Source organism: Trichosurus vulpecula, chromosome 1 (assembly GCF_011100635.1).
Source record: "Trichosurus vulpecula isolate mTriVul1 chromosome 1, mTriVul1.pri, whole genome shotgun sequence".
Classification (NCBI taxonomy): Eukaryota; Metazoa; Chordata; class Mammalia; order Diprotodontia; family Phalangeridae; genus Trichosurus; species Trichosurus vulpecula.
In genome coordinates this window covers 140,823,988-140,847,969 of record NC_050573.1, presented here as the reverse complement: position 1 = coordinate 140,847,969, position 23,982 = coordinate 140,823,988, and the positions used below count along the sequence as shown (strand labels likewise).

The 23,982-nt window shown below is 40.5% G+C and overlaps 1 protein-coding gene across 1 annotated transcript in view; it reads right to left on the bottom strand.

Annotated features, from left to right (window-relative positions):
* Nucleotides 1-23,982, bottom strand: part of DPYS (dihydropyrimidinase) — a 108,702-nt gene that overhangs the window by 62,979 nt on the left and 21,741 nt on the right. Inside the window, exons 3-6 of the mRNA XM_036742062.1 lie at nt 22,686-22,865; nt 18,484-18,673; nt 4,295-4,451; nt 2,066-2,207 (exon numbers count right to left, since the gene is read on the bottom strand). Of these exons, the coding sequence (XP_036597957.1) occupies nt 2,066-2,207; nt 4,295-4,451; nt 18,484-18,673; nt 22,686-22,865 (669 nt within the window). The remainder of the gene's footprint in view (nt 1-2,065; nt 2,208-4,294; nt 4,452-18,483; nt 18,674-22,685; nt 22,866-23,982) is intronic.

Genomic DNA, 23,982 nt, shown 5'->3' with positions numbered 1-23,982 from the left:
GCTAGACAAACAAATGACAAACCACTCTAACATCAAGCTGGAAAAGTTCCACACCTGGGCCCAGAAACAAACTCCACCCCTGGAATTTGAGGATCAATCATTCTAGCTAAGCCCAGAGAGGCCCATTCACCAGATTGGCTGTAGAGTGATGAATGTTTTGACCATGGGAAAAAAAAGGAACAACAATAAAGACAATCCTGTCTGCTATGGCATTTGAGGGTCTGCTATAGCATCTGAAGGGTAAGGGTCCAAGATGGTGCAACAAGCACCCATACTGATGAATCCTGTGTCTTTGGCATATAAGGAATATCATCCAGGGGGAAAACATCTCACTGTCTCCCGTATTTACCAAAATCACGGTGAAGCTGCATCTGTAGTCAGCTAAGCACAAATAATAACATCTGTAGTCCATGCCTGGCAATATTTTGCATTTTTATTAAAATGATCATTTCCTTGTAATTCAATGAATGAGGATAGCTGAAATCCTCTTTCCTCTGATTAACAAAAAATATATTATTTCTCCATGACTCATGTTTCAGGAAAGTCTAGCCTTTTCCTTGTAATCCCAATACCTATAAGGCCAAAACACAGTCAGGGTTCAGATGGCTGCAGCCCCCAAAGTAAGAGGGATGATTCATCAATCTGTAGGAAAGACCACAAAAAGAAGAGTCTGAGATGGAGACGTGCCATCTTCTGTGAGAGAAATTCTTGAGAAACCCACAAACCACAATTAGGCTTCCTTGCCTACTAGAGACCTCAGACATCATTCATGCTACAAGGTGACCCCGAGGCACGGTCCTGATGGGAATGAGTTCATCCTCTGGGTGTTATCAAGGGGCTGCCAAACTAAACTGGTGTCAATGAAAAATAATCTCTAAATAGGAATTATGCCACATAATTAAAGTGGGTGATAATGAAGAAAGTATGATGTTGTCATGACGACAGCAAAGAAAAGGGTAGCCACCCTTACAAAATTGAAGGGGGGCAGTGGAGGAAGAAGAGAGAACATTTGTAAGCTGCTCTCACAGTCAAGACTGAAGGGGTTTTGAAGGAAGGAAATAAGCATTTATTAATTGCTTGTTATGTGCCAAGAACTATGCTTTACAAATATTTCATTTGATCCCCACGATAGCCCTCATAGGTAGGTGCTATTATTGTCCCTGTTTTACAGGTGAGGAAACTGAGGCAAAGAGAGGTTTAAGTGAATTGTTTAAGTGAATAGTATCTAAGTCTACATTTGAATTTGGATCTTATTCCAAGCCCAGTGCTCTATCCACTTAACCATCTATCTGCCTCCTTGGCTAACGGCTATAGATATTCCAACTCACTAAAAAAATGTCCTTCCCCCTCCCCCCATTACAGTTTTTCCAAAGTGGATAACTTCTCATCATATATAGAGTACACTTAGGCGGACATAGCTTAAATAGTTCCCATTTTGCAGGCAGTACCACAGGCATAAGGCCACTGAGATGGAATGCGTACCTAGCTGGACTTGGAATCAGAAAGCCCTGAGTTTGAATCCTTTGTGAGTTGGTTTTTGTTGTTTTTAAATCTCTGGAATGTGAAATTATAGGCTCATGCTCTTAGGTTGGGTTTATCACTTTTATGTGTCTGCAGACAATAATTTTTAAACTGTAAGTCACAGCATCCATGAGTCTCACAGGCCATCTCTGTGGGTTTCCTGGGAGTTTTATTGTGAAGAATATGTCTCATTTGAGTCTTGTTTTGTCATCTCTTGTCCCTATTCCAATGATACATTAGGGTTTAAGGTTCTGAAAACCAAGGCTGAAGGGCCCTATAACCTCAAAGACTTTGAACATACTTAGCATCATCTGCTCTATAATTAGCTTAATTAACTTCTAACAGCTCTGCGTGATGAAGCACTGGAGTCTCCAAGCTGTGCAAAAGAGAAAGCTGTGCCCTGGCTTTCCTTATAATATAGGGAGCTAATTTTAATACCCCGGTAGAAACTAGTAGACTTTTCTGCGAAGGTGTAATCTACCCTGGTCTCTGAGCTATAGGCTGGAGGACAGGAGCTGCCTGGGCACGACCTCATGAAACTTACCACACCCTTTTCCCATAGGACTGACATTCGATCCTCAACTCCATTGACCCCATTAGGGATCTTGGTAAAATCATCCTTCCCAAGGGCTTTCTGGCAGGTGTTGAAAGTGCAGTTGTCTGTCCCAGTAGTGGTAAGATCGTCACTGTAAAGACACAAGACATGGGAATGAGAAGGCACAGAGACTAGGCCTCTCAAGGGACATGTCCCAAAGGCCTTTCCCTCCTCCTGAGCCACTTTGACAATAACTAAGCTGTGAATGCTTGGCTTCACCAAGAACATAACTATCTATCTTTTAGTTTGGAATTTTGTCTTTTCCTTTTGAATGTCACCCTTTTAGAAAGTCCCATTGAGAAAAACCACAAGGCAATAGAAAGAACACCGGGCTTAGAATTGGAATCCATAGACTCCTGCCTCACCTCTATCCATCTTCAGTTGTATGATTTGGGGAAACACATATAAAATCTCTCCCCCTTAGCTTCTTCATATAGAAACTGGGCATAGTAATATAAGTTTTGTTAATTTTATGCAATCCATGCCTTCCAGCTCTTAAATCTGGAGAGTCTCTTTCCTCCTTTAAGAATAACGCTCAAGCATCATCTTCTATACGTAGACTTTCTGGATTCCCCCCAACTGCCAGCACTCTCCCCCCAAAATTACCTTATATCTAAGGTCTTTGCATATATCTGTATTTGCTCTCTTTATATTTATTCTGTATTTACTTAGATATATTCTTGTTGATCAAGCTAGATAATGTTTGTAAAGTGCTTAGGCTGGCGCATAGTAGGCATCTAATAAATGCTTGTTTTCTTCACCCTTCCCTTCTTTGTTTTCTCTTCCACTGGAATGGAGGCTTCTTTTGCATAGGGATTGTTTCATTCTTTGTTCATATATCCCCAGTGTCTAGTATGTTGTCTAGCACATCTTAATAAATACTAATTGATTGGTTGATAGATTGATTGTGGTAAGAATGAATTGAAAAAAATCTGCATGAAAGCTCTTGGAAAACTGTAATGTAGTATCATGTACTACTAGAAATGAAAAATTCAAACACATTTTGACAATAAAATACCACAAAGAGCTTTTAGCCCAAGGATTCTTCATCTATTTTGTGTGTATCATGGACCCCTTTGTCCAGTAAAGCCTAGGGAATCCTTCACAGGATAATGTTTTTAAATAATTGAAGGAAATGTTAATTGTTAAAGATTAGCAAAAACAAAGATATAATTTCATTTTTTCCCATCCAAGTTCACAAACGCCTGAAAGGGATCTTTGGACCTCAGGTTAAAAACCTCTGCCCGGGGATAAAAGATTTTTTAAAAGGGATATGGAAACAAAATTTAAAAGGAGTAAGTCATTAATACATCCTCTGATTTCTTCTAATTCACAGGCAGTCTGAACACATCAGTCTCAGAATTCTAATAAGAAATCTTCCCCAGCCAACTTGATTTTTCCAAACACCATAAGGGCAAGTAAAACAAATGAAACCTGGGAGAGTCAAGGAAGAAAAGTAAAAGTGTCTGACCTATTGCAGTTGGAAAACACAGACACCTTCCAACCCACAGCTGGTAGACAATTAAGAATCTGTATAGAACTTATGTAAGGGAAGGGAATAAACATTTTATTAAGAATTATTCTATGCTAGTTACTGTGCCAAGCGCTCTACAAATATTATCTCATTTGATCTTCACAACAACCCTGGGAGGTAAGTGCTATTATTTATTCCCATCTTACTATTAAGGAAACTGAGGCAGATAGAGGCAAAGTGACTTGCCCAGGGTCACACAGCTGGTAAGTGTCTAATGTCAGATTTTAACTGAGGTGTTCCTGTCTCCAGGGCCAGTGCTCTATCCCCTGTGCCACCGATCTGCCTCTTATGATCCTGTAGAATGAATCTCTTTGAGGAAGAATGTTTCATCTTTTGTTGTATTTCTCAGTACCTAGCACATAGTAGGTATTTAAATATTTCTAGAATTGAATATGATCGCAGGATTTAGAGCTGGAAGGAGCATTAGAAATGTAATCCGATCTCCTCATTTTATTGCTGAGGAAACTGAGACCCAGAGATGGGTTAAGGGATTTGGCCAAGGTCAGAAAGGCAATTAATAGAATGGCAATGGTAGAATTTGAACTCAGTCCTTCTGATGCCAAATCTTCCCTATTCCATCTTGCTGTCTCCACTACACCACTTTCTATGGGGCACAGTGTTCATGACTTCTGATGAATGATTACTTAGCCAGTAGATTCATAAGGAAATCAGGCGTTGAAGGATCTGGTCTCAGCGGTGGTCCCGTGACATGGTGGGCAGCATGATGCCATTCTTTATTCCAGTAGTGAGTCCCATCTGTTCCAAGACTGGCGGCTATAGGCTCCCCAAAGACCACCTTTCCTGTAAAGTAGAAAGGCAAATATTAATGAGTTTCATTAGCACTTAAATGTAGGGTATGCAACCCTTCTTTCCCTTGAGGAAAAAAAGAGGGAAGGAAGGGGATTAAAGTCAATGTATGCATATGTCTGCTCCCTTTAAGTGCATCTGAGGAGGTACACTTCATAGCATGGGAGATATAGAATTCTAATGGGCTACAACATCTTGGTTGTAAATGTTGTTACTTTTTTTCAGACAGGTTCTCTCTGGAGAAGAAGGGTACTTGAAATTCAATGGGAACTTTCCTTTAAAATAGGAGCCGCTCACAACAACAGCTAAACTCTTCAACGCGAACAAAAATATCATCCATCGATAATAAAATCCTAGCCAGGGATGCATGCTCAAACAGACGTTCATGTCATACACAGATTCACACAAGACTCATAGAAATAAAAGGGATCTCACAGTCCAGCCCATACCTGCAAGGCATCTGAAAGGAATTATACAGCAGGCAAGTGGTCACCCAGCCCCTACTTGCAGGGGAGGGGATACTCAGCATTTCCTGAGGCAGGTCACATCCATTTTGGACACTTCTTATTGTGAAGGGCAGCTAGGTGACTCAGTGGATAAAGCACCAAGCCTGGAGTCAGGAAGACTCATCTTGAATTCAAATGCGGCCTCAGACACTTACTAGCTGTGTGACCCTGGGCAAGTCACTTAACCCTGTTTGCCTCAGTTTCCTCATGTGTAAAATGAGCTGGAGAAGAAAATGGCAAACCACTCCAGACTCTCTGCCAAGAAAACCCCAAATGGGGTCATGAAGAGTCAGATGTAACTGAGAAACAACTGAACAACAACAAATGTAAACTTTTCCCTGGCATTCAACTTAAACTTCCTTCTCTGCAGCTTCCATCTATTCCTCCTGGCCCTGCCTTCTGTGGCCCAACAGAACAAGTTTAAATCCCCTCTTCCAGGTGCTAGCTCTTGATATATGTGAATATAATTGTGTCCCCTTTGGGTTTTCTCTCCACCAGGCTAAAGATCCTCAGTGCCTTTAGCCTGTCCTCTGATGGCATTGACTCAAGGCCCTTCACTGTCCTGGTAGCCCTCCTCTGGATCCTAACCATCTTATCAGTGAGTGGTCTTAAGTTGTGGTGCCCAGAATGGAATGTGGTATTCCAGCTGTGGTCCATTACCCTACAAACTAGGTAGGGAGTGCGGTATGGTGGAAAAACAAACAAACAAAATAAGGGGCTCTGTAGCCAGGGGCCCTGGGTTCAAATTCTGCCTTTGATGTTTACTGTGTGATCAACTCATAGGCAAGTCCCTTAACTTCCCTGCCCTTAATAATAACTAGTATTTATAGAGTGCATTAAGGTTTTCCAAGGGCTTTCCAAATATCATTTCATTTTATCCTCACAACAGGGATGATAGGTGGGTGGTAGGTAGGAGGTAGGTGCTGGGAGGTAGGTGCTATTATTATCCCTGTTTTACAAATGAAGAAATGGAGACTGTCAGAAGTTATGACTGGTCCAGGGTCACCCAGTGTCTAAGGCAGGATTTGAACTCAAGTTTACCTGATTCCAGGTCCGGTGCTCTATCGGCTATGCCACGTGGCTTGCCTTTGGATTCCTCATCTGCAAAATGAGGCTGTTGGACTAGATAGGCTCTGCGGTCCTTTCTAGTTCTAGAACTATTATCCAGTGGTTACAACCTCCTTATTCTGCTTCTCTTAAGGAAGTCAAGATTGCGTTAGATTTTTAACCATATGATATACCTGATTCATAAAGAATTTTCAATCCATTGAAATCCCTAGATCTTTTTCAGACAGACTTCAGAGAGCACAAAGAATGAAAGCCTATCAAACACATAAAAGTATAAGTAAAAAGAGTGAATTATTACTTAGAATGCTGATCCTATTTCTGGTTAGCATTCATGGTTATCCACTGCATGGTGGGTTGGCAAACTACCACTGTGTACAAAGCTGGCCCTTTGCCTGTTTTTGTATGGTCCTCTAGCTTTTTTTTAAACTAGTTTGCTGACCCCTGTACTAAATCCTACAAGCAGAAGTAGAGTGAGGGTGATCTTCTATAGGAAGACAGTGGCATGACCAAATTAGTCCAACTGGTTTACTCAAATGCCAGTTTTAACTAGCAGTAAGTGAAATCTGTCATTTTACCAGTATGGAGAACTACCGATATAAGAGCCCCTCCACCAATTCACCGTGGCAAGCCCTCTATGACTCAGTGGGTAAGTCCAAGGAAGTTGTCTGAAGGTCATAGAAATCAAATGACTTTAATAATAAAATTTAATTAATTGCTATTAATAAATATTTATTAACTGAAATGACTTGCCCATGGCTGTACATCTATTAAGTATTTGAGGTAGGATTTGAACTCAGGTTTTCCTGATGCCAAGCTCTGCATTCTATCTACTACATCAAATTTCTGTTGGTTAATAGTAGCTAGCCAGAGTTCCTAGATAAGTGAAGGAAACGTTGTACTCTGGAGGGGACTGAAAGCAGATGTCTTCCAGCTGTCAAAATTGTTACTCATCTATGATAAATTCTTTTATGCTTTGAGTCTGTTTCCTGTTCCATGCAAAGATAATGATACCATTGACATCCTCTGTACTGTGTCTCAAAGGAGGAGGGTCACCAGGAGGGTAAAGAGATTGGAAATGATGTCCTCTCTGAGGTCTCTTCAAACTCTGTGATACAGTGGTCTTTCTCTGGCTTGTTGAAGGAGTAGTCACCCTTTTGAAAAGTAAGTATGTTGTTTTTTAAAATCAATCTAAACTGTCCATCTAGCTAATATTTGTAAATTCTGGATATAATCATCCTACCTCTTCCTCCCTGCTGCTAGAATTGAAAACTCTCATGTAATATAGAAAAATAGTAAAGCAAAAAATAACGAGTACAGTGAGTATGTCTAACTATACATGCAACATTCTTCCCCCACAGTCACCTAGAAGTCTCGATTTTTAACCCAAACTAAGGAGGAAGGTGCTACTGACTTCATGCAATCTCTTAGTTAACAAGCATTTATTAAGCACTTACTGTGTGCTAAGTTTTATGCTAAAAACTAGGGCTGCAAAGAAAAGCTAAAAAAAGAAAGTAAACAAAAGCTCCAATTCTTTTTCTCAAGGTGCGAAAGAGAAAAACATGGAAATATGAAGGTACATATGATATATAGAAAGAATATGTGAGGATAATCTGAAAGAGGAAGGCATCAGCAGCTGGAAGTTTCAAGACTTCCTACAGAATGTAAGAGGTGAACTGAATCTCAAAGAAAACCAAAGAAGCTAAGAGGCAGAAGAGGGGAAGGAGAGCATTCTAGGCCTGGGAGACAGCCAGTCCAAGGGATGAAGACAGGAGATCAGGTTCTTTTTCCAGAATTGCAAGTAGGTCAATGTAGCTGGATTGTATAGTACCTGGAGAAGAAAAAGGCATAAAAAAGCTGGAAATGTAGGAAGAGGCCAGGTTATGAAGAATTTAAAATGCCAAACAGAGGAGTTTCATGTTTGATCATAGAGGTAAGAGGAAATCACTGGAGGTCTTTGAGCAGGGGGAAAATGTGGTCAGACTGAGACTCTTGACAGCTGAGTAGAAGAGGATATATGAAAATGGATACAGACTTGAGGCAGGGAGACCAATTAGAAGGTAATTATTTATTGCAGCAGTCTAGGTGAGAGTTAATGGGGGTTGAATTGGGGTTGGGGCTGTATGAGTGGAAAGAAGGGGTCATACATGAGAGATGTCATAAGAGTAGAAATGACAAGATTTTCCAATGGGTTATATATGTGGAGTGAGTGGAGTCTAGGATGACTCTTGTGGGCTTGGGTGACTAGAAGGATTGTGGTACCCTCAACAGTGATAGGGAAGTTAGGAAGAAAGGAGGTCAGGTAGGGAGTTAGGTAGAGGGAAAGATACTGAATTTAGTTTTATACATGTTGAGTTTATGATGTCTTCCAGACATCCAGTTTGAGATGTCCAATAGGCAGTTAGACATGTGAGACTAGAGGTCAAGGAAGAGGTTAGGACTGGATAAATAGATTTGAGAATCATCTGCCTTAGAAAAGATCATTGAATCTTTGGAAGCTAATGAGATTAAGCAAAATAGCACAGAAAGAGAAGAGGGTACTAGACAGAGGCTTGGGGAACACTCCCAGGTGTTAGCCATGACCTAGATAAAGATCCAGCAAAAGGAGATTGAGAAATAACAGTCAGACAGGAGAACCAGGAGAAAAGTGTCATGAAAACCTAGAGAGAAGCAAGTATCAAGGATAAGAGGGTGACCAACAGAGTCAAAGTTTGCATAGAAGTCAAGAAGGATAAAGACTGAGAAAATGCCATTAGATCTGGCAGGTAAGAGATCATTGGTAACTTTGGAGAGGCAGTTTTAGTTGAATGGTGAAGTCAGAAGGCAGACTACAGAAATTTTAGAAGAGAGTGAGAGGAAATAAAGTGGAGGCATTGATTATAGATGGCTTTTTCAAGAAATTTAGCCATGAAAAGAAGAAGAAATAAAGGAGAATAGCTAGGAGGGATGGTTGTTAAAGATGGAGATGTGGGCGTATTTGTTGGCAGCAAGGAATTATCTAGTAGCTAGAAATTGAAGATCAGAGGGAACAGGGGAAGGATAGTTGCGGCAACTTTCTGGAGAAGACTGGGTGGAATAGTATCATTCCTGAATGTAGAGGGATTTGTCATGGCAAGGAGAAAAGCCACCTCTTCATCTGAGACTAGAATGAAGGAAAAGATAGTAGAAGAAATTGAGTGACATGAGAAGAGGAGGGAGAAAAGAAAGGAGTTTTGTGTAAATGTCAATTTTTAGTGAACTATGAGATAAGGTCATTGGTTGAGAAGGTGGGAGGAAGGTATTTGTTGGGAGACTCAAGGAAAAACTCGATTTGGAACAGTTACTGTGAAAAATGAGCTATTGAATCAACTAGGGAGGAATAGAATGTTTTTTTCTAACTTCATAGAAGGTAAAAGGACTATAATGTTTTACTCAGATAGAAGAAACATACTCGCACAGGACAAATTGTTATGGATGAAAAAGAATCACCCTGATGTGTCCTTGCTATCCCCCAAAGTAGGAGGCAAAAATTGTCTCTATTTTTTAAAATAAGTACCCAATAACATGAGCAGTGCCGAACTTAGTGACTTAATCTGCAATCACTTCCCAAATTGCTAACTCAGTACTTTTGAGGGTGCTTTGTCACAGAGGAAAGATACTTATCACATGTTCCATTCAATCACTTGTCCTATCAAGGTAATAAAAGACTGTAGTTCCAAAAGTTCTACCATTTTAATAGCTATCTGCAAGAATTAAAAGGATCAGGTCCTGCCAGAATTATTTTGAGATCTGATGACAGGTAATTTTCCCAGTCATCCTTCTTCCAATCTTAGACTGTCTTAGGCCACTTTTCAGAATGTGCAGCCAACTATCACTTCCCTGAGTAAATGCTGTGGGTGGAGGTGGTGAGAGGTGTGTGGAGCGGGGGAGGAAGGGAGGAGGAGGAAACCCACTGACAGTTGTATGTATTTAGCCACAATGTCAACCTCCTTTCCTCAAAACCTTCATAAACACTAAACAACTGGGAAAATTTACTGGTTTTTCCTAATTATCATCTGGGGCCAAAAATCCTGTCAAGGGACCAAAAAAAAAACTAGGCAGCAAAAGAGAAAAGCAAAGGATTCCAATAATCCATAGATCAGATAATTAGGCCCTATACATAATCAAGAATTGATTGGATGTGTATAAAGAAGGATGAGGAATTCATGAGGAAGGATGGGAACTACTCATGGCACTTTCCACTTTCTCTTCCTTGGTAAAGCTCATGGCAGGGCCACATGATATTGTGTGAAGAATGGTGGCTTTGGAATCAGAGAACCTGGGGTGGCATCCTAATTTTGCCTCTTTTACCTGGTTGACCATGGCCAAGTCATTTTGGTTTCTGGGCTTCACTTTCTTCATGCAGGTGTGGAATGAGGGGATTGTGCTCAGAGACCTTGGGTTCCCAATAGTTTCAGCGCACCCTAGGGTATCTATTGCTAGATTTGAGCACTTTTCATTCTAGAGCTCACTTACTACAGAAAGCATTGGATGATCAAACATGTTCTATCCATTCTTACTGTATTTACAGACAAGACCTGTAATTTCATTGGTAAAGCAGACTCCTAAGAAATTGCCTCTACCATGACAGATCAGCACCTGCCCTGATGCTCAAAGTCTTAGAGGGTGACTGGGGCACTAATAGGTTAAGTGATTTGTCCAGGGTCACCCAGCCAGAATGTCAGAGGCAATCATCCTGACTCCAGACACTATCAACCATACCACACTGTTTCTATCTCACTGTATTATTGTCCTTGTTACGCTAGCCACCCAGGTGGTTTCAGCAACTCTTGGGAAATAGATAGATAAATCTTTATCATTAATCTCCTCCCACTATCTCAGCAAATATCGCATTTCCTTCAGAACATTCTCTCTCTCTCTCTCTCTCTCTCTCTCTCTCTCTCTCTCTCTCTCTCTCTCTCTCTCTGTTTCTGTCTCTCTGCTCCCTCTGACCAGGATGGGAGAAGGTCCACAACATTTAAAAAATTGTTTTTTTCCTTTTAAAAGCATGTGGAGAATTACTTTTCTGGGGCTGTTTTGGTTCCGAGGGACACATTTATAAAGGACAGAGGGAAAAGATATATAAAATGTGTAGGTCTGAAAAAAAAAACTAAAAGGGGAAATGCTTAAAGATGGATTTGTTTTTAAAAAACAAAAAACTTCATTTAAAAAAATCAAAAGGCTAAGAAATAGTTAATTGCTTAAAATCCAATGATATAGGGTAAATTAGATGTAAAAGAAAGTTTGTGTTATGCAAGCTAAGGCTGAGAACCAAATCGTCACTGAAGCAACACACGTTGATTATATCTACAAAGTTAAAGTCCTAAGAGTTAATTCACTTCACTTGGGTAAACAGCTTATTCCCAGAGCAATGACTGCCAGAGGGGAGAGAATACTACTGCAGAGGCCCACATCACGGTTGCTTGTCACCACTGCAATGTTCCCAAGAAAATGAGAGAAAAGGTTGCAAAGAGTTTGGCTGAAATGGAAGACTAAGAAAATTGAAAGCTTTTTTAAGGGCAATTATTGTTGATGCTTTGTGACATAAGTGAGAAGGAATGATTTGGAATAAAAAGAACAGATCTAATGTATATAGCAGATAACGTATTATATAGTATAATGTATATAGCAGAAAGACGTTTGATAAAGTTCAAACAAAAACTAGAAACATACCTTAAAAGAATGAAAGATAATGTGAGTGTATAAAAGTTATAGTTGTGTACACAGTAGGTGCTTAATAAATGCTTGTAGATTGAATTGAATAATCCTATGAAAACATGTCAGAGGTTCATCATGAGAGAAAGAAAACCATGATAAGCATGTATCACATAGGGCAAAGGGCAGATTTCCAACGAAAATCCTCACTCTAGAACCTCAGTAACTAAAAGCAAGCAAATTTAATGAAGCCATATAAATGCTAGTCACATTGAGAAGCATAGGGGAGGAAATGAAAGAAAGACAGTCATGCCACTTTCCAGTGTTTTAGTAGGAAGAGGAAAAACAGGATAAACACATTAGCCACAGTTATTGCACAAAACAATTGTCAATTAGGTCATGCTCCCATTTGGATTTAAAGCCACAGGCCTCTCTAGAACTTGACTTCTATAATGGATGAGATCAGGTCAGCTGCCAGGCCAAGATTATCCTAGATTAGTCTTCTGTTGGCATCATAATCCAATCTTGCTTAGTCACCTTTGAATGTAAATTAGTGCTTACTATGGGGGTTAGCGCTACTTTTGACAGCCTTTCAAGAGGAATCATGGTGATATGGAAAGAATGCTGAATTCAAAGCCAGAGGCCCCAGGTTCATATACTGATTTTTCCACTTACTAACTGTGTGACCTTGAGCAAATCACTTAACACTCGTGGGCCTCAGTTTCCTCATCTGTAAAACCAGGGGATTGGACTAGATAACTTCGAATGTCAATTGTGATTCTAAGTCAATATCTTGTGATTTTAGAATCGTGGACTCAGAATCAGAAGGGGATTCAGTGGTTTCCTAGGATGACAAATATAAATATCAGTAAAAATGCCCTCTATAACATACTCAGTAAGCTTTCTCTCTATCCTTGGCTTGAGGACATTCAATCAGGGAGCACCCACTGCCTGTCAAGACAGCCCCCTTCCACTTTTTAATTTGGGGGGTAGGCTTATGCCAAACCCTCTTTGGTGTGGGAAATAGATGAGATATGGTTCTCCTCCTTGCTGTGATTTCAGGGTCAGGCAAAAACAGAAAAATGCTACTTTCTGTCAGATCCCCAAAGGGGCGAATTGGAGCAGTAGCATTTGATGAATTAGAGTGTTGTCTCATTCACATTTTCCTCTCTCTGCCACAGTTTAAAACTAAAATAACCGAGGTACCAGCAAAAAGAAACTGACCAGAATACCCTCTCAGACCAGATTTTCTCGACACTGCTGGCCAATTCCACCTTGAACTTTTCCGGCTTTCCTTGCAAGGTTGAAAATAGACATTCAGCCACACACTCAGGCTGAGTAACCATTTACGTTAGACAAGGAGGAAAGAAAACCACTGACATTTATTTTATATCCTTTGTGCCTCTTAGGAGGGAAGATGAGTGGGTGAAAATGTTTGTGGGCTGACAAAGTTCTTGTTCTGATTTTTCAGGCTAAGCTGTTCCCTCTCTGAATGAGAAGACTATTCATAAATATGTATCATTGTGCCACAGATTCAGAGAGAATGTTAAGATGACCCGTCATGTGGGACAATGAACGTGGCCAAAATGAGCTAATGTTTTGTCCAACATTCTTTCCACACTATACTCACATTTAGCACTTAGAAAATGCTTTAAAGTTAAAAAACTCTTTACATAGATTATCTTATTTCATCCTCCCAACAACCATGTGAGGGAGGGAGGAAAGGGAAGAAATAAACATATAGTAAGCACCTACTAAGTGCCAGGCACTATACTAAGCACTTTACCGGTATTATCTCATTTGATTCTCACAACAACGCTATGAGGGGGTGCTATTAATATTCTCATCTTACAATTTAGGTAATTGAGGCAACATAGCTTGGAAGGGTCTGAGTCCAAATTTGAACTTAAGTCTTCCTGGTTTCTAGCCCAGAGCTCTATCCATTGAGCCACCTAGTTTCTCCCATGGAAAGAAATGGAAGCTAGGAGAGATTAAATGCCTTATCCAGGGGCACACAGCCAGTACAAGTCAAAGGGAAGATTGGAACTGAGGTCTAACCTGACTTTAAATCTAGTTCCCTATGTACAACAAAGACACCACTCTCTGCAGTGATTATATGACAAGAGCCTCAAACCATTTTCAACCCTCCCCCTCCACCCTTTTCAGACCTTCAGTCTGTCTTTGCTCAAGATGAATTGGCAATGGGGTAACTCTGATGGCCCCATAGCAAGTTCATCCAATTCAACAAATATCTATTAAGCATCTGCTGTGCTTAAAGCGCAGGAAAGGAAAACAAGGAAAATTGAGGAGGAAAAGGACCCACAACTGGGGACAATTATGTGTTTGTCCTTCGTTCCCAAAGAGGACCATGACATCAGGAGAATGATGACATGACTTTGATTTGGGTGAGAGAGGGCCGTTCAAGATCACCAGCCTCACTTTCTCCTCCAGAGCCATCTGGATCCAGTGACCAGATATTCATCAGGATGACTGGAGATGATCCAGGATGCAATGGGAAACACTGGCTCTTTCAGGCTAAGGCCTTTTCAGGTTCTCACTTTGAGTGAGGTAAGGCTCATTCAATGGATAGGCCTCTTTAAGAAGTGAGTCAAGGGATGGCCCCTTTAATTAGAAAAAAGAGGAAAAAAAATCAAACTGGGAGAGGAAGACCCTCAGGGTTGCTAGTCAAAAGAGAAACAGTTACCATTGACGTTCACTCTGAGTCAGGAGGGCTCAAAATATAGCCTTTAAGTGGAGCTTGGACAGGGACCTATTGTGGTCCAATCTATGAGCTTCTGAGTGAAATGGGAAAGAGAAAGAGAGAGAGAGAGAGAGAGAGAGAGAGAGAGAGAGAGAGAGAGAGAGAGAGAGAGAGAAAGGAGAGAGAGAAAAAAGAGAGAAAGGAAGGGAGGAAGGAGGAAAGGGGGAAAGAGAGAAAGAGAGAGAGGGGTGAGGGATGGAGGGAGGGAGGAAAGAAGAAAGAAAGAAGGAAAGGAAGAAAGAAAGGAAGGAAGGAAGGAAAGAAGGAAGGAAGGAAGGAAAGAAGGAAGGAAGGAATCTAGCCAGTAAACCCCATCTGGAGAGCTTCTGGCCATCAAAATTTACCTCCCTTTGGAGAGGAGGGGAGGGAGAGGTCGAGTTGAGTTTCCCAACTGGCTAGGTAGTTCAGACTACTCACAGGTTATGTTCATCCTTCGTTTTTGAAGAGGACCATGACATCAGGAAAATGATGACATGACTTGCAGTTGACTTTGATTTGGGTGAGAGAGGGCTGTGCAAGGTCACCAGCCTCACCTTCTCCTCCAGAGCCATCTGGGTCCAGTGGCCTGCTATTCATCAGGATGACTGGAGGTGGCCAACTGGGGACAATTATCAGAGGCTTCATGGAGGAGATGGTGCCTGAGCTAAGCGCTGAAACAAACCAAGGATCCAGAGAAGCAGAGATAAGGATGGAGTAAACGCCTGCTAGGCATGGTGGGGGGAGAAGGTTTGATGGCTTATGCACATGCACAGAGGGAAGACAGCATGCTGAGTTTGGGGAACATCTAGAACATAGAGTTCAGGAAAGGAAATTGTATAAACTAAGACTATAAAGGTAAGGGGTAATCAGCGTGTGGAAGGTCTTAAATATCTGATTAAGGGGATTGTTTGTTTTTTACTTTCCTATAGGCAATAGAAAACCACTGAAAAAATTAAAAAAGGAAAGTGAGGTGTACATACCTAAGCCTTAAAAAGAATATTTTGTCAGCCATGTGGGGCATGAATTAGAAGGGAAGAAACTGGAATTGGAGACCAGATAAGGGGCTATCATAGTAGTCCAAGAAAGAAGTGATTGATAAGAGCATGAACAAGGGTAGACCTTGAGTGAGGGGACGTGAGCATGGACAGAGAGATGTTGAGGAGGTAGAATTGACAAGACTTGGCAACTAAATAGATGAGACTGGGTTGAGGGAGAGTACAGAGTCAAGGGTAACTGAGGTTATGAACATGGGTATTTAGGTAATGAAAACCTCACCAAAAAACAGCCAAATGTGGGGAAGCTGTAGATCTGCTGCTGTTATTTCCAATTACTGAAGAGTTAGATGGCATTATTTGTAGTACATCAATGCATCCTTAAACATGTTTTATATGCCCCCACCCCCAGTATTGCATCTAAGTCAGATATTACCCTGACTCAGCACCTAGTCCCTAACTACAGCTACCTTATATTTGGGGGAAACAGTTTTAGTGGTCCATATGTAGGCTTAATAACTTTCCTGCCTTTGTCCTATATTCTATAAACCTTTCTCGGACTTCTGTTAGATTCCGAATGAAATTCTGTCCCAAGGAAGGAAAAAAAAAAGATCAAGAAACTGCTTCCTGACAGCATTGTCAAAACCTCAGCTTGCTGGTGGGTTAAGTCTGGACATTTCTGCTGATTTTACTGTTTCTTAAATGATATTCTGACATTGTGGACCTGACAGAGGGTGGTATATGGTACATGACTTGCAAAGGTAAGTAATTATAGAATGACTAATTCCATGATGCTGGCAACAGAGCCATCTGGTGGAAAAATTCAACCTTACAATTCTAAAAACCAGACCCTGAAAAAGGGAGTCTCTTTAATCCATTAAAAATCTGAAAATGCCAAGTGCTACTGATGGCAACATAGTAATCACATGGATTGCTTTTAGAGAGCCATTGTTCTCCCCTGTGGAGAGCGTGGCACATACTCTTAAAACGTGACACTGACAGAAATGAAGAATAAAAAGTCCCTTTGAGCTTCCCTATCGTCCCCTTTCAATCAAATCAAAGTTAATATTTAAAATTTTTATTTTATATATATATATATTTTTTAACTTAATAAAAATTTATTTTCTCCATCCTCCCTCACTGAAGAAAAAGAAAAGAAAAGAAAGACAAAGGCCCTGTAACACACATGCACATAGTCAAGCAAAGCCATGTCCAAAAATTGTATGTCTCATTCGGCCCTCCGATTCCATCACCTTTCTGTTAGGAGATGAGTGCTATGTGTCTTTTGAAATCCAAAGACGCTCATGTTGATAATCATTATTACCGTTCTCCACCCCCTCGGGTTTGACCATGGCAGGGAGGTGACCCCATCTTCTCAAAGGCTACAGCTGCCCGGCACAAACTCGAACAGAAATCAAGAACGCTAGACTTGGAAGCCGGGTGTCCTGAGTTTGAAATCTGCCCCAGTCACCTACTAGCTGTATGTTCCTGGGCAAATTACTTAGCCCCTCTCGGTCTCAGTTTCATAAAGTGTAAAATGGTTGTAATGACAGCACCTACCCTGACGGGGCTATCTTGAGAATTAAATGAAACATGTAAAACGCTCTGCAAATGTTAACCTGCCGCATGTTAGCTAGTGTTCATGCGTGAGGGATCACCAGCTCAAAAGCGGGGGAGAATGGACGTTCGTCGCGATAAGGGATTAGTTTATTCTTTGCGTTTATAGCCTCAGCATCTAGCAGAATGTCTGGCACATAGTAAACGCTTAATAAACGCTTGTTGACAATGTGACTGATAGAAGGCGCAGTGTCACGCGCCTAAGGAACGGAGAGAAAGGCAATCTGGCTGGACAGTGAAGTGTACCAGGGGTAAGTTTGGGCTAGCTTGTGAAAGGCTTTGAAGGACAAGCATTTAAAGCCACAGCAATGCTCAAAAAAATCTGGGTCACCACCGATCCAATACAATCGGGGCTACAATCTATGTCGGGGAAGGGACCACTTTTGCTGATAAATTAATGTCGTTCTCAACCCCTCACTCACCCTACATACCTAATCAGTTCCTTTAGCATTTCTACCTCCACGACCCCCACACTGGTCACCTTTTCTCCCCCCTCCCCCACCCCGTACATCCCCCTAGTCCGGGCCCTCATCACTCTCACCTAGATTAGTGCCCTACCTTTCTAATTAATTGGTCCCCTTGCCTCAGATTGCTTCTCCACTTCAATTTATAGAGCTGCCAAAGTGATTTTCCTAAGGCACAGGTCTGACCAAATCTTCTCCTACTCAGTAAACTCCAGGGACTTCTATTATGTCTAGGGTCAAATAAAAACTCCTCTGTTTGGCCTTAAAAGCTCTTCACAACCTGGTCCAATTTTATCTGTATAGTCTTCCTACATATGACTCCCTTTCCATGCATTCTACAATCCAATTATACAGGCTTTGCTGTTCCTCACACAGGACCCTCTATCTCCATTCTCTGTGTCTTTGCACTTGCTGCCCCACCCCCATATCTAGAATGCCCTCTCTTTCTCATCTCCATCTCGTGGAACCCCTGACTTTGGTCAGGACTAAAGCACCACCTTCTACAAGAGCTCTTTCCTGCCCACCCCCCAGCTGCCAGAGCCTACCCCTCTAGCCTTACCTTCCATCTACTCTGTAGGTGTCTTGCATATATCTATGCATATATGTGTGGTCTCTCCCATTAGAATATAAGCTCCCTGAAAGTAGGGACTCTTTTCAATTTTTCCTTGTATCCTCAGGGCTTAGGACAGGGCCTACAACATAGTAAGTGCTTTAATAAATGTTTGTTGATTGATTGCTAGAAATGTGACCTTTGGTAGATTATTTACTATCTTTTAGCCTCAGTTTCTGGATTTGTAAAATAGGAATAAGCCCCATATGCTTAGTCCACAGGGCTATTGTAAGGATCAAATGAGATGAGGAAAATGTTTCGTGAGTTTTAAAGTGGTATTTAGACATGAACTTAAAGTTTGTCAATTGAATCTGAAATTCAATTCAAATTGAAATTTGAATTTGAACTAAGGATGGTACCTTCTCTCCTTGCATCAGCAATCACCTTAGCTGAGGACTTGCTCATCACATGGACAACATAGAGCGGGCAGTTCACAGCATTTGCTATGGTGATGGCTCTCAGAGTGGCTTCTGCCTCAACAGCTTCTGGACGACACAGCTCGTGGCCCTCAGGACCTGTTATCCCCAGGGCCAACATCTTCTTTGCCCCCTAGAAATTGGTCAATAAGATGCACACACGTAAAACCAAATGCACTCAAGATACCAAAGCATTAAATGAATTGAGTAAAAATCAATTGTTCCCATTACCAGGGTGTTATACAAGAGAGAAAGAGAAAAGAATTACTTTTACACTAATTTATAGTTAAAATACTTGGCGTGATCAACTGAAAAAAATTCTGATGAGAATGAATGCTAATTAGGTTCTTCATAGAAAAGTAGTCAAAATCAGTAATAAAAAGTTAATAAGGTTAAAATATTCAGGATTATTATTGATTCCTAATGAGCAATATTAACATTATCCCTAGCCCTAATATTCATTCCTCTCTTAAGAGTCTCATGATCAGTGTATTAAGAAGTTTCCACAGCACAGAGCCTAGACATCCAACATAAGGCCTAAGAGAAAAATGTCACTGGACCAACTCCAGGATGTGTCTTGCTTGAAATTTTAGTACAATTTTTAACCCTAATTACATAACAGGTAAAAGGTAGCTGTTTAATGAATAGAGAACCGGCCTTGGAGTTAGGAGGAGCTGGCTCCAAGTCCCACTTTGTAATTTCCACTATCTACCAGGGTTCCTCCCTTTCCCTGTAATATGGGTTAAGCTAATTTTTCCCTAAAAGGCAGCAAAGCTATTTCTGGGACTTAATTAGCTGTGGAGGGGACCAAATATCAAGCTTCATGCACCTTAATAACAGCTTCCTAGTAACTTCTAGCCATATTGATGATGAGTAGCTGGATGTCAAAGTGAATAGAATGACTAGAGTCAGGAAGACTCATCTTCTCAAGTTCAAATCTGACTTCAGACACTTACTAGTTGCGTGGCCCTGGGCAAGTCACTAACTGTTTAATGAGCTGGAGAAGGAAATTGCAAACCACTCCAATATCTTTAGCAAGAAAATTCCAAATGAGAACAGTAGGGCGTGACTAAAAATGACTGAACACAACCATATAAATGTGACTTCCGAGTCACCCAAGAACATAAAAAGATCCATCCATCTATGATCAGGAAGGAACCTTCAGACTTGGCGGATAATCTTAAGAATTACCACAACCTGGCTTCCCTGAAGACCAGGCTCACTTCCATATGAAGACAAAGTTGTTTACTAAAGCTAAGTGCCTTGTTGATAGTCCTTTACATGCTATGGCTTAGTAAACCTCCTTTTGTTAACTGTTGGATAGTCTATGAATGCCTCATTTACTCCTAAAATTGGACCTTAAATAACATGGTACTGACTCGGGCCAGACCCTCCTCAACAACTCAAATTCATATTGGCTATGTGACCTTGGGTCACAATTACCCACAAAATACCCCAGAAAGCTCTTGAAGACAATCAGAGACAGATTCAATGACAATATGCATTGGTGGGACTTACTTAAAAGTAAAGACTACTCAACATGCCTTAGGTGCTGTTTACTTGATTATAAAGCATATACATATTGTTTAGTGGAAATAGAGCTGGCTTTAGAATTAAGATGTGCTGCCTCTGACAAATAACAGGCTTTTTCTCCCCAGGCAAGTAAATTTACTTAGTACTTTAGAAAGCCCTTTTCTTCATATTTAAAAGTCTTTCTCCTGGATACTTGCAGATTTTTTAGTTTATAATTGAAATTGCTATATTTAACCACTAGATGTCTTGAAATTTGAAACATGTCAAAAATGACGTGAAACATTTGAAATATTTGTTGGTGTTGTTTTCTCTGACAGTGAGCTGTGGTTTCTTGAAACAACAAAGCATTTTCTGTATTCAGAAGCTCTTGTATTATTTCCTATAATCTATCATTTGATTTTTGTTTTGTTTTTACTTTGTTACTTCTGGGAGGCCTATCATTCTTAAGTTGTCTCTGTGAATCTTTTCTTCAGTGTCCGTTGCTTTGACATGCACACTGTAAAATATATAGATATACATTAAAAGCTATTACCTTTTGCTTTTCTTTTATCAATATTTCTTCCATTTCAGTATTATTATGTTTCAAATCTGTTTTTCCCCTTGGCCCTCTCTCTCAGAGCTTCCAGTTCTTTGGGGAGAGCCTCCATTATGTATCCAAGTTTTCCTATCCTATTGGTCAAGTTTGTTTTTTAAAAAATCTGTGTTGAGAGCTCAGATTTCTGACCTAAAATAATTCCTAACTTCACATTTTTAAGATTTTTGCTTCTCTTTTGAATTATTGTGGACGTCTTAGTGTTGTTCCAAGATCTCTTAGTGGTCTCCAGGATTATAATTTTCCACGGGGCTATCCTGATTCATTTTCCTCCATTCTATGTTAAAAGATCTTAGGTTTCTCTTTGAAGCTTTATTAATTCTTCCTTCTGTTTCTATCAGACTATCTGTGTCTTTGTTTGCTTATTCACTTGGCTTTTATTCAGACTTTCTCAATATTTTGCCATTCTCTTGTATTCCCAGATTTAGGAATCTTCCTCATTCTTTGGGTTGCTCTCCCTTCTGCTGCACAGTTTACTGAAGCTGTATTACTGGGCCCCCTCAGCCTCCTCACTTTAGGTTTTCTAGAACTGAACAGGCCCAGGTTCCTGCCTTGAATACATTTTAGGGAAAGAGAGAACGGTTCCCAACTGAGTTTCCAGTCCCTTTTCCCTCATACTCAATACTTGCTTACCTTCAGCTTCTGGCTTGCAGGGCTGCATTCATCTTCTACCCTGTCTACATCTTTCGCCTTTCCCCTCCTCCAGTTTGTTCTTTTCATTTTTCTTTCATGTGAACAGATAAAAGCGATGCTTTCTGTCTTTGGTGGGTACAGATGCATTTGGGCATAGTTAGTACCATGGGGTTCTAATAGCTTGGCCTTGGATCCACAGACCTGCAAGACTATCTGTACTACAGTGGGCACATGGAGTCCGTTGGCAGTATAGATCTAAATAAGACCTCTTTGTCTTAAAGTTCTTTGGTGTTAATTATTAGGATTTTTACCTTTTGGGGGGGGGGGTCTGTCTTCTTATCTTGTGGATTCTGTATATTCCCTAAAAGGTGCACATCTTTTAAATTTCTTTTTTTTTCTTTTCTTGTTTTGTATTTAAGTTTAAAATAAAAATAATTTACAAATTTTAAAAAGGTGCACGTCTAGTAAAGTAATCTACAGTTCTGTGAGGTAAGTAATGCTTAGAAACCTTGCCTCACTAAGCTGCTTGCCAGAGTTACCCAGCTGTCAGAGACAGCACCTGAACCCAGGTCTCTCCTAACAATAAGCCTAGCCTCTTTTCTCTAAGAACAGGGTTCTTAACATCGTTTGTATTGTGGGTACCTTTGGCAGCCTGATGAAGTTTATGGATCCCTTCTCAAAATAATGTTTTTAAGTACATAAAATAAAATACATAGTGTTACAAAGGAAACTATTATATTGAAATACTTATCAAAATGTTAAAAAAAAAAAAAGTACGTAGACCCAAGGTTAAGAACACCTGCTTTAAGGCTAAGATGAGGATCTTAAAGTTTTCAAAACCATGCCCCCCTAAGGTAATGTAGCACTGTAAATAATATGAGAAATAGAGTTCTCCCAGTCTCCAGAGGACATTTTATGATTCTGTTTCTGACCAAGAGCAAGTGTTTGTCGAAAAGTCTATTCGAGTCCATTGCCTCAATCAACCCACGCTCTGGCTCTCAGATTGCATGGCTGTCTTCCCAGATGCTGGGATTCTGCACCAGCATTCTGAACGGCTCAAAACAAAAGTACTAAGAAATGCATAGAGGATTATTAATATTTTTATAATAAGAAAGGCCTGGGATGTAATAATGGCTTATTGTAAAAAGGGAAGTATTTGTTTTGACTTTAAGATGCTCTAAATAAACAGAAGGAAAGAGTGACCAATGCCCACAAATCACATTTCCAGTTAAGGCACAGAGAATTGTGTTCTGGATTTCCTTCTTACCTGAAGCGTTAAATGAGTATACTAATTTAAGCTTTCTGTTTTGGCACCGAGTAGGCCACTTGTCTTCACTCGCAGCTGTAGGCGCTTTTGTGTCTGAAGATTGAAAATGCACACACTCACCTCAGCAATCAAGTCTCCGTTCTCAGCATGGACTTGAGCAATCGCTCCAATTTCCTTGCACTGAGAAAAAGCTGCATACAGCTCTGCGTCTCTAATCATGTACAGGTCTTTATAAGCCATAAACATCTTGAAAGAGTTAACACCCTTATTTTGTGTTAGGGTTTTCATTTCTTCTTTGACCTAAAAGGGAACAAATAGAACTGTTCTTGAACCCAAATAATAGTCGCCACTCCCCAAAATAGGGTAGCAAAAACAAGGCGAGAGATAAGAGCTGGACCTGTGAATTCATTATATAGGGAAATCTCAAAAGAGGAAATTTTCCCTACCAATTCAGGATGGCACTTTTTTTTTTTTTTTTTTTGCGCAATTTAGAGTCTTAGAGAATTGCCTAGAGCTTTAAGAGGCTAAGTGACTTGCTCAGGGTCACATAGCCAGTATGTATCAGAAGTGGAACTTAAATCCAGGTCTTCCTGGCTCCAAGGCTGGCTCTCTATCCACTATAAGATGCTGCCCTTAAGAAAAATGAGGAAAATGCAGTTATCAACAAGATCCTCCCCAAGGTCAAAACTTATCCCTCTGTCCCCTTGTAACTGAAAAGATTTAGTAAATTCTCACCAAAATATTTGGTCTTGTTTCTAAGTAATGCTGTATACTGGGAGGAATATAAGGATACAAGTAAACATTTGGATTCAGATTTTAAACTGAAAGGAAGATAGAAAGAGCCAATTGAGGTTGCCAGATAATATGAAGTGATATTTAAATAGTGCAGTGACAGTGTCAGAGCAGACAATTTAAATGTGCCTCTGGGACACTGTGCGTAGACCACTCCACTACCGCCCCATCATGATGCCTTCAGGCACTAAGTCTCCCCTATTTTTTCTCAGGTCATTCAAGTATCCCCCATAATCCCACCTCAATTATTGTTTACCACAATTTTGCAATGCCTTTGCTCTGTGCACGTAGACTTTAATCTCTGTTGTCTTTGTTATAGTCCTCTGTTTATCTTAGGTTCATTTTCTGGCCTTCTTTGAGTTCAATGATGCTACATTCCTGTGGTCACCCTAGTAGCTGCCCATCACAACTGGTATACCCCTTGCAAATATCCAGCATATTCCAAGTGTCAGTTTCTAAGATAAAGGGCTCTATTTCTCTTCTCTCTCCTTCCCTTTGATGCTGGAGATGATTTGTTTTATAATAACACACACCGAAACTGAAACCAACTAGGTAAATTACATTCCATTGAGTGGACTCTTGACTTCCACTCTTGAATCTCTAACAGCCTTCTGCTCAGGCTTTT